The 25,854-nt window shown below is 38.6% G+C and overlaps 2 protein-coding genes across 2 annotated transcripts; one reads left to right on the forward strand and one right to left on the reverse strand.

The window, feature by feature from the left end:
• Nucleotides 1–463: 463 nt before the first annotated feature.
• Nucleotides 464–25,699, forward strand: lgi1b (leucine-rich, glioma inactivated 1b). The gene is made up of 12 exons (XM_077501800.1): nucleotides 464–705; nucleotides 9,569–9,680; nucleotides 12,837–17,958; nucleotides 18,042–18,113; nucleotides 19,460–19,531; nucleotides 19,635–19,706; nucleotides 20,701–20,772; nucleotides 20,917–21,086; nucleotides 21,503–21,667; nucleotides 21,741–21,961; nucleotides 22,043–22,289; nucleotides 23,055–25,699. Exons 3-12 carry the CDS (start codon nucleotides 17,765–17,767, stop codon nucleotides 23,402–23,404), a joined length of 1,635 nt encoding a protein of 544 aa, XP_077357926.1. The 5' UTR covers nucleotides 464–705; nucleotides 9,569–9,680; nucleotides 12,837–17,764; the 3' UTR covers nucleotides 23,405–25,699.
• fra10ac1 (FRA10A associated CGG repeat 1) lies at nucleotides 1,730–16,676 on the reverse strand. Its single transcript, XM_077501804.1, has 14 exons — nucleotides 16,568–16,676; nucleotides 16,120–16,202; nucleotides 15,960–16,052; nucleotides 15,824–15,869; nucleotides 15,669–15,745; nucleotides 15,513–15,596; nucleotides 15,329–15,413; nucleotides 13,883–13,928; nucleotides 5,218–5,331; nucleotides 4,403–4,445; nucleotides 4,184–4,317; nucleotides 4,040–4,084; nucleotides 2,145–2,229; nucleotides 1,730–1,838 (listed from the first exon to the last, which is right to left on the reverse strand). The coding sequence occupies exons 1-14, from the start codon at nucleotides 16,583–16,585 to the stop codon at nucleotides 1,796–1,798; spliced, it is 996 nt and encodes a 331-aa protein (XP_077357930.1). The 5' UTR covers nucleotides 16,586–16,676; the 3' UTR covers nucleotides 1,730–1,795.
• Nucleotides 25,700–25,854: the final 155 nt, after the last annotated feature.

Below are 25,854 nucleotides of genomic sequence, written 5' to 3' on the forward strand. Positions count from 1 at the left end.
TTAAACACATTTTAAAATCAAAATAAACTTCAAAAATCAATTTACAATTTTCCAAATTAAGTCATTGAGCGGAGAGTCAAGACCGCCATCTTGACTTAAGAGGGAGCTCAGAATTGTCCATAGGCTCCAAATAAGCCCTAAACAGGATTTGATATCAAACATTGATGGATAGTAATCAAAATGTCAATGGAAATAAATTGTAATTTAATAAAGTTTTAAGAGGTAGGCTATCAAGCAAAAAAACAAACAAACAAACAAAACAAAAAAAACATTTACGCGAAAATGTTTTTCAAGTCGGAATATTTGAAAAATAAAGATGAGGGGGGGAAACCTTTAGAATTAGCTAACATGCTAATTCTGCCAGGCATTTTAAAGCATTTTTTACAATGAGCGCCAGACGATGACGTCACGCATCCCACAAAGCACTGCGCCAAACGTAAAAAACAAAAACAAAACGTCAATTTGGTAGGATATGAAACGCGAAGCTAGTTTGGTTAAACGTGAACGCCACAGTTTCACAAATGTTAGACAGCCATTGTGCACCAGGGTGCCACAATTCTAGAAGCTAACAAAAGACGAACCAAGGTGTAAGCACTGTAGCTAATGGATAGCAGCCATAAAAAAAAAGAAAAAAAAAAGAGACAAGATTTAGAAGTGGGACTGGGACTCTTGGTTATCGCCTCTGAAACAGTCACTTCATATCAGGTGAGTCAATTACTTAATTGCTTAATCAGTTGTATTGATGTAGCTTGTTTGTATTCGTTATCGAAGTGGCTATTTTGCTGTGTAGCGTCATTTTGCCGTGAATCGCGCGGGAACTACAAGTACAAACTTTGTGCCAGTAAGTAAACGTGTACCAGCTCGTGACTCCGGCGATTGACTAATCAGAGGCGTTCCTGGCAAAATAACACTAGTATGAGAGTTGCGGTCATGGCAAAATATCCACGGCTTGAAAGATATCTGGATATGGCAGATCTGGAACGTTCTCTGCCGGTACATAAGTTGGAGGGGGAAAAAAGCACTCTGCCGCTTCATTGGGATGATATCCGACCTGTCTGGCTTGTGCATGTAGGCTATTTCTTTCCCATTGATAAAATGTAATGGACAAGTATACTTGTAATGCCAATTAATTAATTTTAGACTTGAATAGTCCACCAGCACAGTTGCAAAATTAACGTCCTGGAGGAAAAAACAAAAACAAGAAAAGGTAGCAAAGAATTGACCCCTGTGGAACTCCTATTCAATTGTTTAAGGTCATTTTTTTAGGGGACAACCCGAATACCATAAAAAAAAAAACATAAAATAACATTTAATAATTGCGCACACTCCACCAGTTTGCACATTTCACAGTCGCTTTAATGTACAGTCTTCCCTCGCTATAACGCGGTTCACTTTTCGCGGTCTCGCTGTATCGCGGATTTTTTTTTAAAGTGCAATTTTGCATATTTTTCTACAGTAATATACCCATTTTATAAAAATTTATGAAGTTTTGAACATTATCAATGTTTGAACAAGAGAGAAATGGGAGAACATGTAAATGCCTCAATGAGAAAAGTGTATAAATTGTGCGGTCGGGGATTTTTGAGCCTTAAAACATTTCTAAGAGTTGTAAAACATAAAGCGAACTACTTCGTTGATTTCATTTATTGCGGGTATTTTTTGGAACCTAACCCCAGCGGAAAACGAGGGAACACTGTATAACAATAGCAGTGACGAGACTGAAAACGGATGATGTTGAAATATGTTTATTTCTGCAGCACTCAAAAACACAATACTTGAATCTGAGCATCGGCGTTTAGAGGAACAAGTCTTCAAAGTAGTCATCAAACTCTTCCTCCCTGGGGGAAACACAATACATCAAAATATATGCAAGTTAATTTTCCTTAAAGGGCAATTTTCACAGAGAGGACACACTAAGTGCTCTACTTAAATAGAGTTAATACAAGAAAAAAAACTAATCAAAACAATTTAAAAAATCAGTCACCTCCAGACAGAAGGAGCAGTGAGTCAATAGAAAGTCAAGAAGGTATTAAGACTTTTCCGCCATTGAGGTTGGTCCCGTACAAGATATGTATGCTCCACTTTGCGTGATTGTTGCATTAATAGTGGCTTAGCAGGGTTCGTTTTAATGTGGATGGCAATACCTTGACTTTTCCTCCACTGCCGGGGCGGGTCCTCGCCAGTGGTCCGACTCTGACTGACACTCGGGCTCGTCCTCGGCTTCGGAGTCTGCAAATGGAGGTGTTGTTAATTGGAAGTCAGGCATCATTTGTCAAAATGCTTGTGGAAGGCTTGATTGGTCGACTGAAAATTGTTACTCTTATTAGATGGGACACACCCGTCTATTAATGGAGACAGCATTTATGAGGGTAGAGACCCCTATTTGAAAAATCCATAGTCGAATGGTGGCCATTTATTTATTTATTTTAAAAGAAATGTAGTCCAAAGAAAATTAGACTGTGTAAAAGTGTTTGTGCAAGGGTTGACCAGAAATGTGATTTTTCCCTTTTATTGATGGATTGAAAACTTTAATGCGCAACGCATCCTGCAATTAATTGAGCCAGGGCTTCAATTAGACTGGAGTTAACTATTACAGGAAATAATAGTCTGTATTTGTACGATTCATATTTCTGTCTTTTGATTGTTTTGCAGAAAACTTTAGATTCCATGAGCAAAATATCTTGCCATTAATTAACATAGGGCATTTCTTAATGAAGAAATATGGCCAAAAAAAAAAAAAAGTACAAACGTGTGAGGACTAGAAATTTCTCCCTTTTATTTGTCAACTAAAAACTTTAAAGAGCAACGCACCTCGCAATTATTTAAGGTAGAGCATCTATTTGAGTGGAGGCCAACTTTAACTTTTTCAAGTCAAGTTTATTTATATAGCCCTTAATCACACAAAAGTCTCAAAGGGCTTCACATGCCCACAGTTGATAGCAACGACATCCCCTGATCAAACCACAAAAGGGCAAGGAAAAACTAAAAAACAAAAACTGCCAAACGTTAGGCAAAAAAACAACCCTGACAGTGCCAGACGATTTTTGAGCATTTTAGCTCATCTTTCAAGGCAAAAAGAAAAAGAAGATACCATATGGAATATTGGATTCCATTCTTTCATTCGAAAAAAAAAAAGTATTTCTACTTATTCCGTTCTTTAGTAATCACCATTTGTAAATAGGTAATTTGAGTGACATCAAGTGAAAATGGAAAACATAAGGAGAAAACAAGCTTTTTGTGAAAAGATACATTTTCTGCACAACAGTGACTTTGACACTAATATTTTATGTAGTGATGCACTGTGAATTAGATTTAATGTGACAAAGGCTTGGAACATTCATGCCATAATTGAAAACGTTATATTAAAAAAAAAAAAAAAAGTCGACGACGTCAATTAATGTTTATGGCAGCTTTCATTACAATTTTAACATACGTCATTAAACGTTTTTGGCGGTCAAACAGTTAAGAAATATGGCCCAAGAAAAAAAAAAAAAATCAATTTGTAAAATTGCTTGCGTAAGAGTTGACCAGAAACGCCACTTAACCTTTATTGGTCGATTTGAAAATTTTAATGAACAGCGCATCCTGGCTGGATTGAGGCTGGGCATATATTACAGTGGAATCCACAATTTGAGGAAATATTAGTGGGTTATTTGCACAATTTGTTGTATATTTGGGGCGACAAATGTTTCTCCCTTGGTTAGTCGACTGAAATTTGTGACTTTTATACATGACACATCTTCAAATAATTGAGAGGAGGAATCTGATTAAGGGGAAGCCACAAAAAAAAAAAAGAAAAATACTCTTGGAAACAGGAGTATACAAAGATAGGAAGAGGGGATTGAGACAGCTGAGAAAAAGCAGTCATGCCCGCGGGCTAATGGCTGGTGTTTTCCAGAAGGGGTTGTTTGCAGGCTGTTTTCACTCCAAACATTTTGGAGGAGTTGCGCCTGGAGGCCCACGAGTGGAGTTGTATCATACACTGTCTGTCTTCGAGGATGACAAATGTCTGCGTGGATGTGCTCGGGAGCGTGTTTACCTTTGCCCTGCGACTCCTCCGAGCTGCTGGAGGAGGCGGATCGATCTGTGAGGAAGACAGGAGTTTGTCTCAATCAGCAGGGAGTCACTTTTGGAGTAGGAGACAAAATAAAAAGTGCAAAATGTGGAGATTTATTTTTTTTACCCCTGTGTCTCTGGTGTTTGTGCTTCTTGGAGTGTGATGATCTCTTTTTGGTCTTTTTCTTCTTCTTTTGGGATGGCTCCTGGTTCTCTTCGGGTACCTTACGGAACGTCTTCTTGGCTTTCACCTCCTTACGCCTAGAATGAGGAAAATGTGGTCCAAGTATGTGAATGAAAATGTCACTTGTAGAATATTGAAGGAAGTCTTAAGAGTGATGCTTACTTGTGGTGATAGTTGAGTTTGAAAGAACATTCTGGACAAAGTCCTGGAAGACAAATAGAAGTGGGCAAAGAAATGAGCCCTGCGGAACTCCTATTTGACCTTTTTAGTTTATAGGGGCTTAACAATGAACACCGTTTAGTAAAACTTTTAATAACATGCCTTTTTATTTCAAATTGATGTTATGGGCACACTTGTACTAAAAATCCACCTTTTTATATCATAGAAAGTTTGCATAACTTTCGAGCAGCATAAGTGTCACCAATACTACGAAACAAAAATGACTAAAACTATGACAGTGAAGCCATAATATAATTAAAAGCTGTAATATTACAAGAATAAAATTGAAAGTTTGCTTTAAAAAAAAATCTGCCTGCTTTGTCTACTAGTCAAACTTACTAGAATTATGTTGACATTTTTGTGCTTTATGAGAAATGTTTGATATAGATGATGGCTAAAATAAAGTAATATTCTGAGAATAAAGTCTAATATTACAAGAGGAGTAAGTTAATTAGTATCTTTGACAAAATCATTTGGTTTTGGCCAATGTTGTCAAATGAGCTTGTTAATAAGACTGTCTGTCTGAAAGCTTATCATTTGGTCCGTGACTGTAAGTGTCTGGGACTGTTGGGTCCTCCAATTACTGTAATTATTCTAACAGGATTTTCTGCGGTATGATACCTGAAGGAGGATTATTATGAGCTGGCGCTTAGGAGGGGGAAAAAAAAGAAACAACAGGAGACTGCAACCCACACCCTCATATATACACACATTTACACACAGTTTGTTTTTGCTATTAATAGATCTATTGAACTTACTCAGTTTGACCAATGCATTCCTCTTCTCGCCCTGTTCCACGTAGGCAAAATTCACCTCCCAGCTTTTCAGGCCTTCCTGCTTCTCGCAGCGTTTGTTCCCACACTGGAACTGACCTAGAAGATAAAAACACATCAGTGAAATAGTCCGTTTTTTTTTTGTTTTTTTTAAGCACAAAATAGACTTGAACTGAAGTGGGCAAAGGATTAGGCCCTGTGGGACTCCTATTTATCTTTTTAAGGAATGAATCAATAAAAAACATAACTTACAGGATAACATTTAAAGTCAATTTAAAATAACTGTTGAAATTACTAGTGAAATTTGAAGTCAAGAGAATTTTCTTTATTTTCGTCAAGCTGTTGCGCCTCCCCTGAACTCCTCTCAGGAGGCTTCCCAAACACTTTGACAATCACTCAATCAAGACTGGCAAGGTTAAATAATAAACAGGTACGACAAGCTAAATACTGTACATGTTTGTACAAGTGTGTAGCATATCACATCGTTATCCTATGATTTTAAATGGTTTTCAATTAAGTCGGAGTTCCACAGGGCTCAGTTCTTCACCTACTTCTCTCTGGTTTGATCATCAATTTGTTTACCAGGACGTTTACTGGAATGTTCTTTCAAACGCAGCCACCATCACAAGTTAGTATCACCTTTAATTTATGGAGAATTAAATAAATAAAGAATAATGAAGATTAGAATAGAGACATAATAATAATAATAATAATAATAATAATTTAAAAAAATAAGAATGCAAATAAAAAATACAAATAATAAAATAAATAAAAATAATTAAAGAAATAATAAATTAAAAATAGTCAAAAATATATGGAGAATTGAATAAAGATTAGAATAGAGACATAATAATAATAATAATAATAATAATAATTTAAAAAAATAAGAATGCAAATAAAAAATACAAATAATAAAATAAATAAAAATAATTAAAGAAATAATAAATTAAAAATAGTCAAAAATATATGGAGAATTGAATAAAGATTAGAATAGAGACAAAATTTAAATAATTATTATTAAAAATAATAATTTAAGAATTCAAATAAAAAAATGCAAACAATAGGATAAATAACAATTTAAAAATAAATAAATAAAAATAATAAAAAATAATCTATGTAGAATTAAATAAAGAATAAAGATTAGAATATAAATAATTTAATTTAAATAATAATTAAAATAAATAATTTAAGAATGTAAATAAAAAATACAAATAAAATAGAAATAATAAAAATAAAAATAAAAATAGTAAAAAAAAATTATGGATAATTAAAGAATAACAAAGAATCTAGAAAAATATATAAATATTTTTTTTAAATGCAACAAAAAAAACAAAAAAATAAATAAATATATATATATATATATATAAAAATAAAAAATAATAATTTGTGGAGAATTTTAGTAGTTCATTCAAAAAGTCAATTCCTAATCCTCATTTTACTATTAAAAAGAAGCCTCTTACACAAAGCTAACAACTGTCCTGATACATTCTCAATTTTGCGCATCCATCCCCCTCATAAAGGTTAGCTGTGAAATGGAGCTCAGAGTTTTTCTAGCAATGTCCATTGCCTGCAGCTCTCCATGACTGCCTCCATCCATCTCCATCCACGACCCCCTCCCTCCCCACTGAACGCGCTCTCATTGCCCTTTCTTCTGCTCGCCTCATCATCATCATGCCCTCAGGCCTCCCTCCCTCCAGCCACCGGCCCTCCCGTTATCCTTAGACCGGCTTAAGGCGGCACTGATCAGCTCGGGGTTCCTCCAGATTGCAACAGCGGGTGCGAGTGCGTCACACAGGTCCCAAGTTGGCACAAGGGCTAACGATGCTCCTGACCCCGGGACAGCAGGAGGGCGGTGCTTTCGCTCAGCCGCCTGCGACGGACACTGATGATGGCTTCGAGCCACAGGACAGACTTTCTCCTCACATGCCGGATTGGATTTAAGAGCTGTGATGTCAGCAATGGAAAAAAAAAGTGCCACAGGCACTGAAGCTTTATTGCGATGCCACTAAATTGCATGTCTTATAGTTATACAACCCAATGATAAAACTAGAAATTCAGATTTTTTTTTTTTTTTTTTTGAATAGATATTGTTGAAGGAAATGCTATATCTAAATAACCGACAAGTTGATTTATATATATGTAAAATCATCTTTTTTTGGAGAGATGGACACCCTCATTAGTCATGTGTATTATACCACTGATCTCAATGAATATTTGACCACACGACATCATTTTCAGTCATCAGTACCAGGCCTCAAGGATCATGTTGTCATGACTCCTCGCAGTGGGAGTGACCGTGCTTTACCCGTGCTTCAGGGGGTAAAAGTGTTGGCACCGACATGGCTGAGTAAACCCGTTAAGTGAGGAAACTCCTGTCCCTCTTACGTCAATGGCTCCTAATTCCTGCCGCTCGGCGGCTGCAGATCAAGGCGGCCGCGCAGAGAGGCAGATGGCCGCGTGATTAACAATCGCCCGGGTGACGTGGTGAGGTCGTGACCCCCCCGAGCGCCGGCCGTGGATGCTCTTTCGCGTTTCGTGATTGACAGCGCGGAGGTCGTTAACGAAGGAGGGAGAAGCTTGTTATCACATGTCTGGAGGACTTTAGAAAGATGTCAAAGAGTCAGATGAAGGAGCACTTAGCAAAGTTTGAAGGCGCGGGGTTTGTCAGTGTCATGTTATTCAAAAACTCGACATTGTGGTCCACTTGTAGCCTGAATTCAAATGTAAAGGCACCTTCAAAAATGGGTTTAAAAGTTATTTCAATTGATTTAGTTTTCTTTTATTCCCAAGCTGCGTGGAGCCAGCATGCTGCCATTATGTGTTGGCATTGAATATAAACGTTGACATTGTAGAAAAAACATACAGACACCAAAAGAAAAAGATTCCACTGAAAATGCAGACAGTGAATTAACACTGTTATTCATAGTAATTTCATTTAGATTTTTCTTTATATTCTTTTCCAACGTCAGCCTTCAGTTTCCTTTAAAGGCCGTGTAAAGTGAATTCAGACTTTAGAGTTGTGGTTCTATATACATTAAGTATACATGTTTGAAGATAATTGCTGAATACATGAACTGAGAACTATGCAGTACCCAGATGTTAAACATATATAATGTTAAACTGTTTTTCCACCCTTCCAGTTTCCTGATTTTATTGGGCTCAAAACTGAACTCACTTTTAGAGTGCCTCGTTGCAGGCCATGAGTGCATGCAGATCGTGGAGAAAAGGCCGAAGAGATTAATCCATTTTAGAGCGTAGAAAAGCTCTGTGGCGACTTGCTTACTACTTTGTGTTATATATTTGTTAATGAAACCTACTCCACATACTTATGCTTCCTCTCGTCAATAATTCAGCCTTTGCAGAGTTCTGTGCTCTGAGTGACATTCTAGTTACAGTACGCGACCATTATAACTGTAGTGTACTTTCAACGCTACTGTGTATCTCACCTGAAAATACATGGGGGCAAAGAAGTGAGCCCTGTGGAACTCCTACTTCACCTTTTAGTGATTTATGTCAAACTGCAAACTGTAAATAAATACAATAATTAATGTGATGTTATGCGCACGCTTGTACTAAAAATCCACTTTACAGATTAATTAAAAAAAATGCTAACATAATGTTCTAGCAACATAAACGTCTCCAGTACTATGAAACCACAAGTACTAAAAGGCTTCATTTTGCTGATGTCTGCAAAGCATCGGCAATGACATTTTACGGTAAACTGCAGCTCAATTCATAGGCCGGCGGCTAATTTTGCCACCCAATTGTGATGCAAAGAGCAAAATTACGGCTTCAATCATCTCTCCAAGCATCCCGTTCATTACGCAGGCCTGGCGACAGCTGGCGTATTAAAACAGAGTAACGGCGATTGGCTTTTGTGTCGCCGGTGTAGCCTTTGGTCTGACGACAACGGATCTAATAAAACGCGGCTGCCAGAAACCTCCCTCGCTTGCTAATGAGCATTTTACATCTCGTTTGGTCGGCGCCTCTCGATGTTTCCAGGGGTCTTCTTTTTACTGGTTGCCAGGCAACCTCATAAGGAGACAATCTGGCAAAAAAAAACAAGCGCATCACTACAATGTACATCTTACAAGCCGTTTTAAACAAACAGGTCAAGTCATTAACAGCCCAGTCTTTTGGTCGTCAACCACCCCCCTGGTGATCTTCGCAGAAACTTCCAAACGAGAGGTTAAAAGCCTCGACAGAGCGTGTAGCAGAAGCTGCCTTTTTTTTTGTGTGTGTTTGTTTATTTTTGCTTTGACAAGAAGTCCGGGCAGGCTGCTGAGCGGAGATGCAACATTCGGGCTGTGTGTTGTAACATTTATTTACTCCGCAGAGAACGGCTGACGGAGCGGACCAAAGGGCGTTTGACGCAACTGCAATCAACAAATACAGGAGGAGGATTACCGTCAGGGCGGATGAATCTTTGGTGGCGTTATAAATCAAAGGTACTGATCCAGTTTCGACCTCAGGATTACATATGTAACTCCAGTGGATTAGTTCCTCTTTGCCATTAATGGTGACATCTCAAACTAAAGTTAAAAAAAAAAAAAAAAAAGTGTTTCTTGTTAGATTTGTGCTTGGGTTAAAAATTTACTGGCCATTTTCCATTACTTCTGATTTTAAGCTAATTTTTTTTGTTAAGAATATCGTCGTTAGCAAAAAGTAGGGATAGACCGATTATCGGCCCGGCCAAAAAATCAAAAAATGTCCAATGCCGATATTTGTCAAAATGCCAAATATCGGCATTGGACATTTTTTGTATCTGTATCCGATTAAAGCTGGTCTCTCACTGAGCAGTGAATACTTGCAAACGTAGCGAATTTGTGGTTTTCATCAGGCATTGTAAGATGTTGACAGTTTTTACTTGTCATAAACACATATTCAGACGATATTTTCCTGCAAAGATCTTTTGAAACGTTTTACTAACCCTAACAAAAGCCCCAAATTAACTACATTCGCATGCATTTGTCACTCAGTGAGATGCAAGGAACTTTTCATTCATGGATCTATTTAAATTTCAATGTTATAAAAAATAGGAACTACCTACAGTTTTTATTTTTATTTTTTAAATAAATCCATAAATTATGTACAGTAGATATATTTAGAGATCTATTTACTTGATTTTTATTTTGTATTTTTTAAATTTAGCTTAACACGTGCTAATGATCCTCTGAAGCTCTTCAAATGTTATAATTTTTTAAACAAATCTGTCAATAGTTTAAAAGAAAAATATATATTTTTTTCTATTTGACTGCAAATAAATATCGGCTTGAAATATCGGTCATCGGCGTCCTTGACTACTATTAATCTGTATTGGTATGGGCCTTGAAAAAAAACATATCGGTCGATCACCAGCAAAAAGTCCATTTTAACGATTTAAATCATGACTAGCATGCCATCAAATCCATTAACACCCACGAACGCTTGAAGTAGCTGAGAAAAATTGTAAAATTTCACTTCTTCCCTCACATGGCGACGTCAAGATTCAAGGATGTTTGGATGTTTTTAGACAAGGAGGAGTGAAAACAGGTTAGATACATTTGCGTATGCCTGTTTTGTTTTCAAAATGAAATGGTCAGCTACTTATTTAGTTAGCTAATTGTTTTATTTATTGCATCACTTGTGGCTCTAAAACCTTTGGAAGAGAATTTGGGAAGATTATGTAACGTACCAGTAAGTCGTTACAAACTTTTTTTTTTTTTTTTTTAATTTTGAGACAGAAAGTGTAGATTGAATTCAATATTTTCTACCACTTTTCTGAGCACCCCACTTTAGAGTGTCGACTGTATTAAAAGATGTGATAGTCACTTTTCAAAACGGAGGCGACAAATTAGATCGTGTTGTATAACAATTGCTGCCATTATTGAGAATGCTCGAAGAACAGTTCTTCTTCCTCTCCGAAGCTGATTTATTCTGGCATAATCGAACCCAGCAGGATTTCCTTTTTAGCGCATATTATAGAACCGGTCTGTGGTTAGATTAAAGAACAGTTTAATTTTTCTGTGCCGAAACACTCAAGGCCCATTTTTAAAATGAGCATACGGGTTTGGTCCTTGCACTTTTTTTTTTTTTTGCCCCTTAACGAGCGGATCGTCAGGATTAGAAGTCAAGGTCAAGCGTAGCGCTGCGGTGAATGTGGAGATTGTCCGCGGGCCTGAGGCGTGGATTTAGGATTTGGCTAAGAAGACACTAACCAGGTGCTCAGACCACAGCGGTGGGGCTGATCTTCAAATGGCAAGAAGAAGCATTTGTATTAATGCCAGCTGATAGGAATCGAAAGTCGTTCTTTGGCCAATAAAATGTGACGGAATTATGGCCAACATGTGCAAGTTATAGACCACATTCTTCACATTACATGAAAAACTGGAATTCCAACAGGGGTGTGTAGATTTATCCTATCTACTGTACATGATCCACGAGGTAAAGCATTTGAAGCAGCGCTGGAAATGGGCGACTTGCATCACGCCGCCGTTCACTGATATTTTCAGACAACGAGCGCAACAACAACAAGCACTTCCAGCTGTTCCACGCCAACGAGAAATCCGAGCAACAAAAAGTCCTTTTCTGTCAAAACACATCCTGCGTAATCGCCCCGTGTCTAACATCTCTTGACTTGATGGGTTTTTTTTTGCCCTCCAATGTCAATTATGGGAACACGCCGGCGTGTTTTCATTTAAATTATTCAAGTTGTATCCTTGGCACACAGTGCATTTCATTTTCCCGGTGAAAGGAAAAGGCTAGAAGCTCATCTAGCAAAACATTCAGGATCGAGAATTTATTTTTTATTTTTTTTAAACACTTTCCTCGGGATGAATTGGCTAAAACATTTCCTAAAATTAACAATTTCTATTTAAATAACGGGAGGGTGTGCTCCAAGATAGATACATCCAATTCCTTTTTTTTTTCCTTTTTTTTTTTCCTTCCCCCATTTCTCTTCCAAACATTAAAATAAAATCGCCTCAGCTACCTTTGACTTCCTACTGACAGGATGCAAAAAAAGGAAAAAAAAATCACTTTCATAAGAGTACACTTTGTTTTTCTGCATTCCTGCACATTGCACGACTGCTGGAGGAGTTTATTAGTTGCTTTCAGCTGATGTGGACATCCCTGCTTGACATAAAATGACAACTGGTTTTGCAATTACTTTATTGGAAGTGATTTTTTTATTTTTTTTTAACATTATACAATACTTTATTTAACTGTTAATACTGTAATGTAACGTTCATGTGCATTGTTTATGAATAGAACTACAAAATTCAAAGACCTCCTGCATTAATCGCAGCTCCGCTTTACACAAACTGTCGAGACTTCGCAATCTTGAATGTACTGTGCAGTGACTCAAAATGTCGTTTTGTTTTTAATTTTATTTTTAAAGCTAGATAACACTGTCTACAGCGCACAGCCAACTTTTAATATTTTTATCTTTAGCGGTCACAAAAGCAACATAGGGATGTATTTCCAGATTGAAAACTGGAAATAGTCGGTATGTACACGAGACGTCAACAATGCCAACTTGTTTTGTCATAAAGAAGGCTTGTATTTTTGAATAGTAACTTTAGTCATATTACTATATTAGATGTATGCTTTATTATTTAAAAAAGAGAGAAGAAGAAGAAAACATAAGCAAGGTGAGGATGACGTCCTGCACGATGCTGCGACTCCTCTTCATCTCATAATCAAGCGACGACCCCGACGAAAAAAGGTCAGCGCTCTCGCTAAGCCTCGCCAACTGAGCCGTCATCGGAAAAGTACGAGCGAGTTGCAACTTTTTCTTTACAGTGGTGACTAATCAATGAATCATGATACTGCGTATTAGCTGAGCTCAAGGCAACCTCCTCCACCTTTCACTGCGCGGCGCTCCTAATTTGATTAGTATTGATTTAGCTGCAGGGTGTCAGCGCTTATGAAAGTGCTCCTGGCGGAATGGGCGCGGGGACAACATGACCGCTCAGGTTGGGTCTAATCCTGTGCACTGTCGAGTTTTGCGCGGGTGGTTGAAATGTGACCGCCCGGGATTACACAGACTTAATCTGGAACAATATATTGGTTTAGTCAGCCATCTTCAGACACACTGCGCGCGCGTATGTGTTTGCCGAGGCTGTGTTGATGTCAACAGTATGCAAATGAGAACGTGCAAGTCGCAGGTAAATATGCGAGGAAGCGAGAGGAGGAGGTGTTGCCCAATTTTCTCAAACGATCATCTGAGCCGGCAGGCTCTGTTTTGTGGAAAACCAAACGCTGAAGGCAGCAGATGAACTGGTTAGACCCACACTGTTAAAGGTTAAGGGCGGAAGAGGGAAAGGGCTATGATATGAAAAGCTTTACAAAAAAAAAAAAGGGCAGAGATGTGAAAGGCTTTGCGGTGCCATTTTGTCAAGATGGAAGCCAAAGTACAGTGACACATCTCCAGCTCAAGAGGGGAATTGTGCAAGGAGATGCTGACTGCTGTTCAAGGGCTCGTCTCTGTCGCCATCTAGTGGCTACACTTGGAAACTTCATTGTCACTCTGGCACTTATCCTGACTATATTTTTTTATTTTGTAGAAAATTAAAAGAAAATACACACAAACAAACTTTGTAAAAATGTCATTATTATACCAGACGTGCACCATTTCAACTTGAAAACTCCAAAAGTGCAGTTTGCCTACCTTTGCCAGAGACAACCTCGCTCTCCGTCCTCCAGCGGAATCCAAACTATCAAAAGAGAAGTGAAAAGAATCCCAATGAGCCACTTCCTGGCTTGCTTTTCAAAGCACGGCTTCCAATGTAGCGGCGACTCCATCGACATTAGAGCGAAGATAACTGGAAGGGCATTTTGTCGAGTGCTGACTTCTGCCAAGGCTAGTGTGAAAATAAAACGGCATTTCGTTTTTGTCATGTTAAATGGATCCGACCCCAAAATTTAATGGCCTTCTTTCCTCGGCTCACGCTCCGCCGAGCCCCGTCGTCCTCACCGGGGATACGAGCCGATACGTGAAAGGGATGCAGGCGCCCGGAACATCATCTCAAAAGTATTAATGTTCAAGTGCGAGTCTTGTCACCCAGCCCCGGTTGACAAAATACAACATTTAATCAGATGACTGTGTTATATGCGATGGAAAGTATGAGCGGTGAGAAGGGAATATGATCAATCTTTCACTTTCCCTTTCTATTTCCATTTGTATCTCGTGTCATTGATTATGAATCAAGAATTACTTGTAATTCTGTGCATTGGAAGGCTTTTGTGCGAAACTTTACCAAGTATAATTGTGGGAATGCATGTTATTGCGATTTTTATTCTCCACACTTTTTTGCCGCGTAACAACTCCCACATAATACATCCAATTTACACTGTTCAAATTTCAACTAGCTTAAAACATTCACGCCTCCCGGGGTATATATCGTCTGATTCCACATCACTTACAGTATTTGCACAATTTAACCTTTAATATCAACATTTCCCCATTCATTTTCAATGGGACATACAGTGAACTTTTTCTAAGTGTCACTTTTCACGGCCACTTCCATACATATAACTCATCATCATTACCAGGTGTCTGATACGGCTCGGTGGCACAGTTGGTAAAGTGCATTGTCCAGTAATCAGGAGGTCATAATTACATAATTTATCTCTCAATTTACTTCATAAGCATTCCACATCATTCAAAATAAAATCTTAGCATTCAGCTTTCAGCATTCCCACGCAATTTCTCCTGAAATTGCACTTAGTGTAGTTTATTGTGAGTTTGCCACATTTTCCCCATTCAAACTCTCAATTCATGTTGCCTTGACATTTTATTATTTACGTAATTGCAGCAATGTCATGGTGAGCCATCCTTTATTTGTACAAATTTATTTGTATATTGATCTTAAATAATACAAATGTATCTAAGAAAAAATAGCAGAGATTGTCTGAATTAAATGTCCAAACTGTACTTAATGTTATAATGGCTTAACATTTATTTATTTATTTATTTATTTATTTATTTTTTTAGTAGATAATTATTTAGTTGATAATTATTGCTACCTAATAGTTGAAATGAAAATAAAGAAATTTGTCTTGAGTCTCCTGCAGTGAAATGACATCAACTCATACTTTTATCCACGAATCCCACCTTGTTTTCCTTATATCGACTGAGATCAGCTATGCAGTACTCCTTAAACAGCTTATCGTAATACTTCTTCGCCAGTTCTTTCTCCCTTGGACACAAAAATACCAGAGGGAAGTTAAAAACAACACATGTCCAGACAAAATGCAGAAGCGGAGAAATCTACGAGAGGTTGACTGCGAGGTGTTACCACGTCATGTCCTCTTCATCTTCGTCCCTCCAGAGGAAGCGATGATTCTCACGTAGAACATCCGAGTCTGTTTTGTCATTTGCTCTGAAGGGAAGAAAATGTGAGGATGAGGATGATGAAGAGCTAACCTATCTTAGCATAACACAAAATACGTACGCAGAGCGTTTGAAGTCAGCCATATGTCCTCCATAGTAAAGTATATAGTCGCCGACAAACTTCTTATGGCGCTCAAACTGTAGACAGCTGCTTAAGGACACTAATCAAAATTCATTTGGGAGGAAATGATGGGTTAATTAAAACACAGAGGATACAGCAGTAAGAGATATTAAGTGAGCTCTTCTATTCCTGGCTTCCTCTCTGCAAAAAAAAAAAAAAAAAGTAGCTATAAATACCATAAAACATCTAACGTATGTACATTATATTCAGATGGGATCGATTGCTGCATACCTGTCCACTTCATTGGCATGAAAAGTGCGGTGGGCCACCTGAGAGTGTCGATCTTTCTGGAATGGCTTCTGTAAAATTTCCTCTTCATGTTTCCTTCCATTTAAAAGAAAATTAAAATTTCATCCACATTACATCAATGTTATAGCCTTACATATTTTACCTTTTCAGTCTGCTTTCTGAGGTGTCACCTTGTCTCTCGTCGTCACTGAAATCTGAGTCGTAGTTGGCACCCCCACCGTGCACCTTTCGACACACAAGTGTTGGTCTATCAACTTTCATTATGCTGTACAGGTAATGCACATGGTAATTTGCTTTACGACATACTGCAGTCGAGTGGAGGGGGGTTAGCAACATGATCAGCCTGTCCAAGCGTAATGATAACAATTCTAATCATTTTTAAAAGCTACACGCAATGGTGACTTGAAAAGAAATGGCATTAAAGCATAACTATTTATACGGGTACATATAAACTCATTGATTTACTAATGAATGTACGATTTGATTACCGTAGCGACCATCGCTTCCCGTAAATACGAAGTCGATTCTCAATCAAACTAACGACATTACTGCACTAAACATCCCGAAATGAAAAATGTAAAAATACATACTTTGACGAGATTATCCATAGTTTACGTATTCGCATTGAAAACGCTGCTCGAGACTGTTTACAAATGGGCGTCGCTGAATAACAACGTCACGAGTGAGCGCGCACTCGGATGACGTCGTGGTTGTCCCTGATGAGGAGGACGGATTTGAAAATCACAGCTTTGTGGCCGAAAATTTAAAAATTACTCGTGTAACGACCACCAATGCTATTTTTATTTATTTTGTTTTGTGTTAAATACATTATTCCATGTACATTTCATTAACTTTTGCTCCTTTTATGTCGAATAGCGATCGTGTTTAGGAAATGAACGGGGAAGTTTAATTTGAGGATTCAGTGCACAAAAGCGATCTATGCAGTCGTTTAAATTCTGGGTTGGAATATAAAGAAGCTATTATGTGTGGAAAGTTTCAAGTCATCCGTTTTTAAAGGTGGTGAAGAAAGAAGTCTTGTGTTTTGTGCCATTTTTCCCCACCCACACAGAACAAAGGGGCCAATGTGGGACACAACAGGCAGTGATTGATACTGATGAAAGATTTTATCAATAATGAAATATCTTATATCTTTCCTTAAAAAGAAAAATTTGGTGTCATGTTGTGCCTCTGTACAACAATGCATTAATTTGGGGGGTTTGCCTATTAAAATGTCTCGTGCTCTAAATTAATATTTAATGTTTCTTATTACCATAGCAAAGAGAAAAAAAGGGGGTCATCATTTCAATGAGGCAGGTGCATTTGCTTAGCCTCATGAATGAATAGTAGCCTCCTAAATAGCGTGTACAGCTTAGAAGCGCGCATAAATAATGACCATAAAAGCTGGTGCGGCTGATAAGAGAGAAAAACACGCGCATTTGTTTGGAGTCCCCCTTTCTCTCCCCCCCTTTTTATCCTTGTCTTTGCTCTCCTCTCATGGCGTCCAACTTCTTTGTATGCAGCAGACTAATAAGTAGCAGACAACATTTTGAGGAGGGAGGCAGGAGAGAAAGCAAGGGAGAGAGAAAGGGGGGGATGCTATTTAGCAGGGTGACATCAATCTGGGTCCTGTTTTTTTGTGCCCATTTGGAGTCCTGCGCGCTGGACGGCTGCCTCGGATCGAAAGCTTTGCACAAAAACAAGGCTCATTGCAAAGACGGGGCGAAAACAATTTGGCAGATTGTAGCGAGAAGTTGCATGGTTGCCAGTCTCAATCGGGACGAGGGAGAATGGCATCCCCGCGCAGAAGAGTGAGAGGCTGGACGCTCGTGCTTTGGGTGGTCGCTGCCTGCTCGCTTCTAGTGAGCGGACGGAGAGCGAAGCAGCCCCGATGCCCCGCCGGATGTACTTGCACCAAAGATAATGCCCTGTGTGAGAACGTCCGATCCGTGCCTCACACTTTCCCCTCAGACGTGCTCTCGCTGTAAGTACATGGCTGCTTTTTTTGTTTGTTTGCATCATGTGCTTCTGAAATGTTTTTTTTCCAAATATTGTGGTGGTTTTCAGGTCTTTTGTCAAGTCTGGATTCAATGAAATCACAGAAGGAAGCTTCGTGCATACACCTGCCCTGCAACTACTGTGAGTCGATTTCTGTTCTTATTAACTATATCAATAATAAACACCATACTGCCTTTTTCGCAGTTGGGTTAATGTATCCTTTCTATCCATCCTTTTCATATGATTTGATACTTGAAAATGCATGCTAATAACCAATGCCTTAGCCCAAATATGATTTGATGTTATGGAAATGCATGTTCATAAAACTAAGCACCTTACCCCAAATAGACACCTGATTCTATCTGTCTATCTACAGCATCATCCATCCATCCATGGTATGCACGTACTACTATAAAAACACATTTGTACCAAAGAATACATTACATGCCTTACCCCAAATTGATTGCTAATATTGTGTGCAATTGAGTATATCGACCTTGCTCTGTTTTAATGCAGTATTTAATATTATTTTGAACAAAAGGAAAAAATAAATGGCTTTCTCCATTTGTTGGTTGATACTTTCCAGTTGAGTGTATCCATCAATCAAGAATGTATCTGTACAAATACTAACTGATGCCTGATACTCTTCGGTACTTAAAAACCTACATTTGTACAAATAATGAACACCTTACCCCTAATAGAGAGACCCAATACTCTGGCTTTGAACATATTTAAAATGAATATATTTAGGAAAACCTCCATCAATTCAACTATTGCATAACAATATTGAATGCATTTGTACAAATAAACATCATACCCCATGAGAAAGCTTTCTGCGGTTGAGCCTATTTATCAATGCAGTTGTAGAGTGCTCTATAGATAAAGTTGAGATTCACTCTGTGCATTTGTACTTAGTAATAATAAAGATGCACCTTAGCCCAATACTTATCTATGTTCTGATCTTGTTTCATAGAACTATATAAAAATATGTATAAATAATAAATGCCCTTACACTTAATAGACACTTTCTGCTGTTAACGCTGACCTTGAGCTACTTTCTGCCAACTAAAAGATGATCGTGGTCAGTTAGATATTAACTATTTTGGAAAATAGTTTTTTATCAACATCACGTAGATTATACATCTAAATGAGTTTTTTTTTTTTTTTAAATATTAGAAATCCATCTCAATCTGTTGAAGTTCAGTTTTTACACGATTGCACATACTGCGAAATGAATACCCCTCTGAGAATGTCAATCAAAGCTGGATGCTAATGTGCATGCATGCTTGTTTACTTAGAATCGTGCGCCATAGAAACATGTGTGAAATTTGAGATCATTCATAAATAATGAGAAACACGTGCGAGCTCTTGATTGCTTTCTTCCACTAATACGCAAGCCGAATGATAATGTCACTGTTTTTTCTCTCACTCGACCAAATGAGTTGTTCATGGCTCCAATCCCTTTTCTGTTTGTTTTGTCTTCACAGATTGTTCACGGCCAATTCCTTTGACCTCATTGATGATGACGCTTTCGTCGGTCTGCCGCATCTCGAATATCTGTAGGCATTTATTTTTATTTTTTTAATGTGACAGTAGTCATGTTTTTGTATTGTAAAATAATCATGTATTAACTTTTTTTTTTTTTTTTTTTTTTTTTTACAGATTTATTGAAAATAACAAGATTGCGTCAATCTCCCCCTTTGCATTCCGAGGCCTCAAATCGTTGATTCATCTGTGAGTAATGCACCAAATAATTATTTGCTAATCGCTCAAGATTAACCGTTGCACCACCATATTGTAATTTAAACATGTTTATTTACAAAAACAGTCAAATACATTAGAAAAGTGACTTCTCTCTCAATCTTTCTTGTGCAAAAAGTGTTTATTTGATTCAGATGGAAAGTTAACACTTAAGCCAAATCAGAAAAGAAGCAATTTCATACTATACATGACAGCCAATATGCATTTTGACACTACTGCATATCAGTTTCCTCAACTGCGTGCTTGCTCGTGCAAAAACACCGCAGCATGCGTGTGACCTGCGGGTTGAAACTAAAAATAACCATGCTGTAACTTTCATCCAGGTGACCTATAATCTTTTTCTGAAGTTCCTCACAAGTCATTCCAAGAGGATTTACAGAGTGCAGTGCATGCAGCAGCCTTTGGCTAGTTAAATATCTCTGATTACGTCATTATTTTTTAGTCTTCTTGATATTTCCTTTGCAAGTGCAATTTGACACTTTTATGATGTGCAAGGTCTAAACAGGATGTGATGTTAAAACTGAGCAGTGTGAGCCCCAGCAGTGACTTCCTAGAAGACTGCGCAAAGGTTGCCAGGCAACCAGCTTCAGTAATGGTTTAAGACGGGCCGACTCCCTAAAAACACTGAAGAAATCCAGCATGGCTTTTTGGGTAATTATATCAGGGGCAAGTTCGGTAACGGCAAAGATAAAGTGCAGCAAAAATTAACACAAGTCATCTGATTACATAGGATGAATGCATTATTAAAAGCTGTCGAAAGCTTGCCTCCCCTTCCTTCTGTCATCATGTGTTTAGAGAGTGCAGCCATGCAAAAATTCTCCACTCGGAACACCAAGTCCCAAATAAATAATGCAGCGTTGGTGAATTAAGCTGACTTTTTGTTTTAATTCGCCTCTCGTTCCGCTTTGGGGCTCAGCCCAAATGCCTCTTCAGTCACAATTGTACACGTTTCTGCTTTCTCCTGAAGGAGTCTGGCTTACAACAACCTCGAGACGCTGCCTAAGGATGTGTTCAAGGGGATGGACGCTTTGACTAAAGTGTGAGTATTCCATGTTTTGTCATTTATGACGGCTCTTCAAGGCACAAGAGTCACACGGTCTGACATGTCATTATAAGAATAAGAGATTGGGAGACTGCATTTTCCGGCTGGGGAGTTTTATTGACTCAACTGTACTACGTGAAGGGATCTGAGAGGCAACAACCTGTCATGCGATTGCAAACTCAAGTGGCTGGTCGAGTGGATGCACCACACCAACGCCACACTGGACCAGATCTACTGCAGTGGGCCGCCCATCCACCAGGGCAAGAAGATCAATGACCTGCTGCCGCACTCCTTCGACTGCATCACGTCCGGTATCAAAAGAGGCGTTACGTGTACTTACATTATGATGGATGTTAAAAAAAAAAAATCATTAACTGCCATTGACGACTAAAGACGTCAAAGATCCGTTTTTATGGGCTGGTATGCAGGACCAAAACTGCCAAAATTCAAAATAAATAAATTACTAAATAAATAAATAAATAAATAAATGACTAGAAGTGAAAATAAAAATGAATATAAAAAAATATAATTCGAAAATTATATCCAAAAAAATAAATATAAATGGAAATAAATCAGTATTTATTTTCGCTTTTTTGTCATTTATTTATTTATTTATTTAGTCATTTATTTATCTATTTATTTAGTCATTTACTTATTTTGAATTTTGGCAGTTTTGGTCCTCAATAGACTGGCAGTAAATAAGTAGTTATGACGTTGTCCTTTGCAGAATTTGCCGCCTATCAGTCGCTGCAGTTTGAGTCCATTTCCGTGGAGGCCTTCACCTTTGGTCAAGATCAGTATGTTGTGTTTGCGCAACCGTTTGCCGGGACATGCAGCTTCCTGGAATGGGATCATGTTGAGATGACGTTCAGAAGCTTTGACACCATTGAAAGTAAGTCCGCGGCGTGAGCAGCCACAAGCTGCAAAAGCGGTGAGGTGGGTAACGGCTCTGCGACAATTTCCAGGCACTTCCACTGTGGTCTGCAAGCCCATGGTGATCCGCAACCATCTCTTTGTCATCGTGGCTCAGCTGTTTGGCGGTTCGCATATTTACAAACGAGACATTTCCGCCAACAAATTCATTAAGATCCAGGACATCGACATCCTGAAAATTCGCAAACCCAACGACATCGAGACCATCGTGATCGACGGGGAGTCGTTCTTTGTCATTGCGGACAGCTCAAAGGTTGCGTGTCTTTTTGTCGTATTTCGTTCTCTCACGTTCCATCATTTCATGGATAAACTTTCAAACACTGACTTCTCGTAGGCCGGCTCCACAACCATATACAAGTGGAACGGCAACGGATTCTACTCTCACCAGTCCCTCCATCCGTGGTACCGAGATACAGACGTGGAATACTTGGAGATCTCCAACAAACCCCACCTGATCTTGTCCAGCAGCTCCCAGAGGCCGGTGGTTTATCAGTGGAACCGGGGCCAGAAGAAGTTTGACCGCAGGACTGACTTACCAGAGATGGAGGATGTCTTATCCGTCCAACACTTCCGGGTCAAAAGTAAGTACTTCCGCTTGACTTTTATTCACTCTTTGCCCGCCAAAAACGTTTAATAACGATTTGTAAAATCACGATGTATGTCGCCATAAACGTTAATTGACATCAGCAATGTTTTTTGTTTGTTTGTTTGTTTGTTGTTTTTTAAATCAATATGGCTGTGCAACATCTAAGTGCAGCGCTGCCTGGTCAATGGGTGGTGGAATCAAAAACACCCACTAACTATGGCCAGCAGATGGCAGCATTGTATCTCTTTTCAATGGGCTGCTGGTGGAAGGAATTACAATGAAACATGACAAAATCTGATGAAATAGAACGTTTTCAAGGATGATGCGAATGATCAAAGCCTTTGTCACATTAAACCTAATTCAGAGCGTCACTAAACAAAAAATATTAGTGTCAAAGTCACCTGTTGTGGAGAAAATATTCATTCAGCTCATGCATTTATTTTTAGCTTGTACAAAACAACGTTGACTTACTGATGTCCATCCAAAACAATCTATCTCAACATGAAAATTATTTTAAACAGTAACTCACATCTCACGGGGAAAGTAACATCATGACATTGCCAAAAACATAGACTGTAATCTTGATTGGATTCGGGAGATTCTTCTCCAGACTCGAAGTGAGGTGGATTACAAGATTTTGTGGTAAATAGCGCCACTTGTTGTGCAGGAGGGGCATAACAATTCGTTTTTTTTAGATTGAAAAAAAAAAATACCGGCCTGGCAGTTACCCAAACTTTTGAACATTTGTCCTTTTCCAAAGGTGAGCTGTTCATATGCTTGACGAGATTTATCGGGGACTCCAAGGTGATGCGTTGGGACGGCACCATGTTCAAGGAGATCCAGACCTTTCCCTCCCGCGGATCCATGATTTTCCAGCCCGTCTCCATTGGCAACTGGCAGTACGCCATCCTGGGTAGCGATTATTCTCTGACGCAGGTCTACCAGTGGGACGCCAAGCGGAGCCAGTTTGTCCCGTCCCAGGAGCTGAGCATCCAGGCGCCGCGAGGCTTTTCTCTGGTAACAGTCGACGGGCGAGACTTCCTGATTGCGTCCAGCTTTAAGGGGAAGTCTCAGATATACGAGCATCTCATGATCGATCTTAGCAATTAAATTCGCAGGACAGTTCTTCACCGTCATTGTTTATCTGACAACTCGAGAGGATAGGAAGTTGAGGATAGTCGATCTTGCAAGTGTTAAGAACAAAACATCGGGAGACTTGGGCTATGGTCCAGAGGAATTGTGAAACAGATGAGAAAACTAGGAGACATTGTTGAGTACCATACTAGAGTCTTTGTCGTACCTCACATGACCTCAGCTCTTTGTCTTTTTGACCTCCTCAACGGTGGTTCACTTGTTTTTGTATGAGGGTTTTACAATCAAGAGGTTGTTGGGCCTTTCTGTGCGTTAGCTCAGGGTTCCTCTCAAATTCCAAAAACATGTATGCTAGTTGTTATTGTGATTTTTATTCTCCACACTTTTTGTGATTTTTATTCTCCACACTTTTTTGCCGCCTAACTACTGCCATATAATCCTTCCAATTTACATTGCTCAAATTTCAACTAGCTTCAAAAATTGACGCCTCACGGGGTATATATCACCTGAAACCACATTACTTACAGTATTAGCACAATTTAATATCAACTTTTCCCCATTCATTTTCAATGGGACAGTCATTGAACTTTTTCTAAGGATCACTTTCCACGCCCACTTCCATATACAGTATATAAGTTATCATCATTACCAGGTGTCTGATGCTGCTCGGTGGCACAGTTGGTAAAGCGCATTGTCCAGTAACCAGGAGGTTAGAATTTCATAATTTATCTCTCAATTTGCTTTCAGCATTCCCACGCAATTTCTCCAGAAATTGCACTTAGTCTAGTTTGATTTAAGATAATGTTTATTAGTCTAACTTTAATTTGTCCATACTGTAATGATTGTATTGTCTATGTGCCCTGTGATTGACCAATGTCAACTCCAGGTCACCCATGACCCCCAGCAGGATGGGTGGTATAGAAAATGGTCGGTTTACGAGAATGGACACAGTAAATAGTGACTAGCTTTAGCAGACGTCATTCATTCACTATCGCTAGATTGTGAGCGTGACTCAGCTAAAATTTAGCTTAAACAAAAACACGTTACGCTCTGCGCATCCGATGTCACCACTCGTCACTTAAAGAGCACGGAATGAAGAATCCACTCAGCTCTTCTCCGTCTACTCTGTGGCCATCGGTTACGCAAGACTCTATGCATGATGCAGACACTCACAGTGTTGCTTTTCGGATGGATGACTCGCTAGAAACGTCCCACTGTGTCACCCGCCTCGCTCCCTTTCACTGCACTCTTGCCCCTTTTCGCCCTCATTGACAAAAGTATTGTTTGTATATACAGTACCTGTACCTGCTTTCACAGAAGTCCTCTTATTGGGAGTCACAATGGAATTCTGAAAACATGTAACTTTACTGACAACAGTTTGTCAAATATGATTTGTACTCCTTTTTTTTATGATACTGTATAAAGTAATTTATATGATAGAGATTTTGTAGGCCACACCCAGTGTTTTATTTTTTTAAATAGAATTTGTGTTCATGTTTGTGTCACTCATAATGTTAGAAGCAGTGTCATGTGAAATGTAATTAAAACGGTAGAAAATTTTGATTTTCTATTTTTTGCTGTTAATTCTCATCGAAGAGGTGTATTTAAAATGAAAAATTAAATGGAAAAGTGAAAAGACAAAAAATACAAACGTGTAAAAGAATATATGGACAAAATGAAGTAAGAAAACACCGTATATAGCTAATTAAAATAAAAAAAATAGCGCGTTTCAAAAGGTCCTCTGCGATTAATAATTTGGCGCCCTCTTGTGGTCACGTACGTCAGCAATCCACTCAGCTCTTCGTCCACTCGGTTACGCAAGATTCTATGCATGATGCAGACACTCCGTGTTGCTTTTCGGATGGATGACTTGCTAGAAACGTCCTACTGTGTCACCCGCCTCGCTCCCTTTCACTGCACTCTTGCCCCCATTTCGCCCTCATTGACAAAAGCATTGTTTGTATATACATTACCTGTACCTGTGCTTTCACACAGTCCTCTTATTGGGAGTCACAATGGAATTCTGAAAACAACTTTCCTGGCAATAATTTGCCAAATATGATTTGTACTCCTTTTTTGATGATATGTATAAAGTAATTTACATGACACAGCTTTTGTAGGCCACACTTTTTTCTTTTTTTTTTTTAAATTTGTGTTAATGTTTGAGTCACTCGTAATGTTAGAAGCAGTATTGTGAAATGTTATTAAAACAGGAGAAAATTTTTGTTTTCTATTTTTTTGCTGTAATTCTCATCGAAGAGGTGTATTTTCGCATCAATTCAATGACTGATTAAAAAAATACACAAATAGGAACTTTTTTTTTCTTTCTTTCTTTTTTTGCTAATGCTTTTGTGTATCAAGAGAGCAGTGACGTCAACCATGCCGTCCGTTCGTTTTTATTAGCGTCTTCTTTTTTTTGATAGCATAAAAGCTGGTCCAATGCTATTTAAAATGGAAAGCAAAGCAAT

This window comes from Festucalex cinctus, chromosome 17 (genome assembly GCF_051991245.1).
Source record: "Festucalex cinctus isolate MCC-2025b chromosome 17, RoL_Fcin_1.0, whole genome shotgun sequence".
NCBI classification, from domain to species: domain Eukaryota; kingdom Metazoa; phylum Chordata; class Actinopteri; order Syngnathiformes; family Syngnathidae; genus Festucalex; species Festucalex cinctus.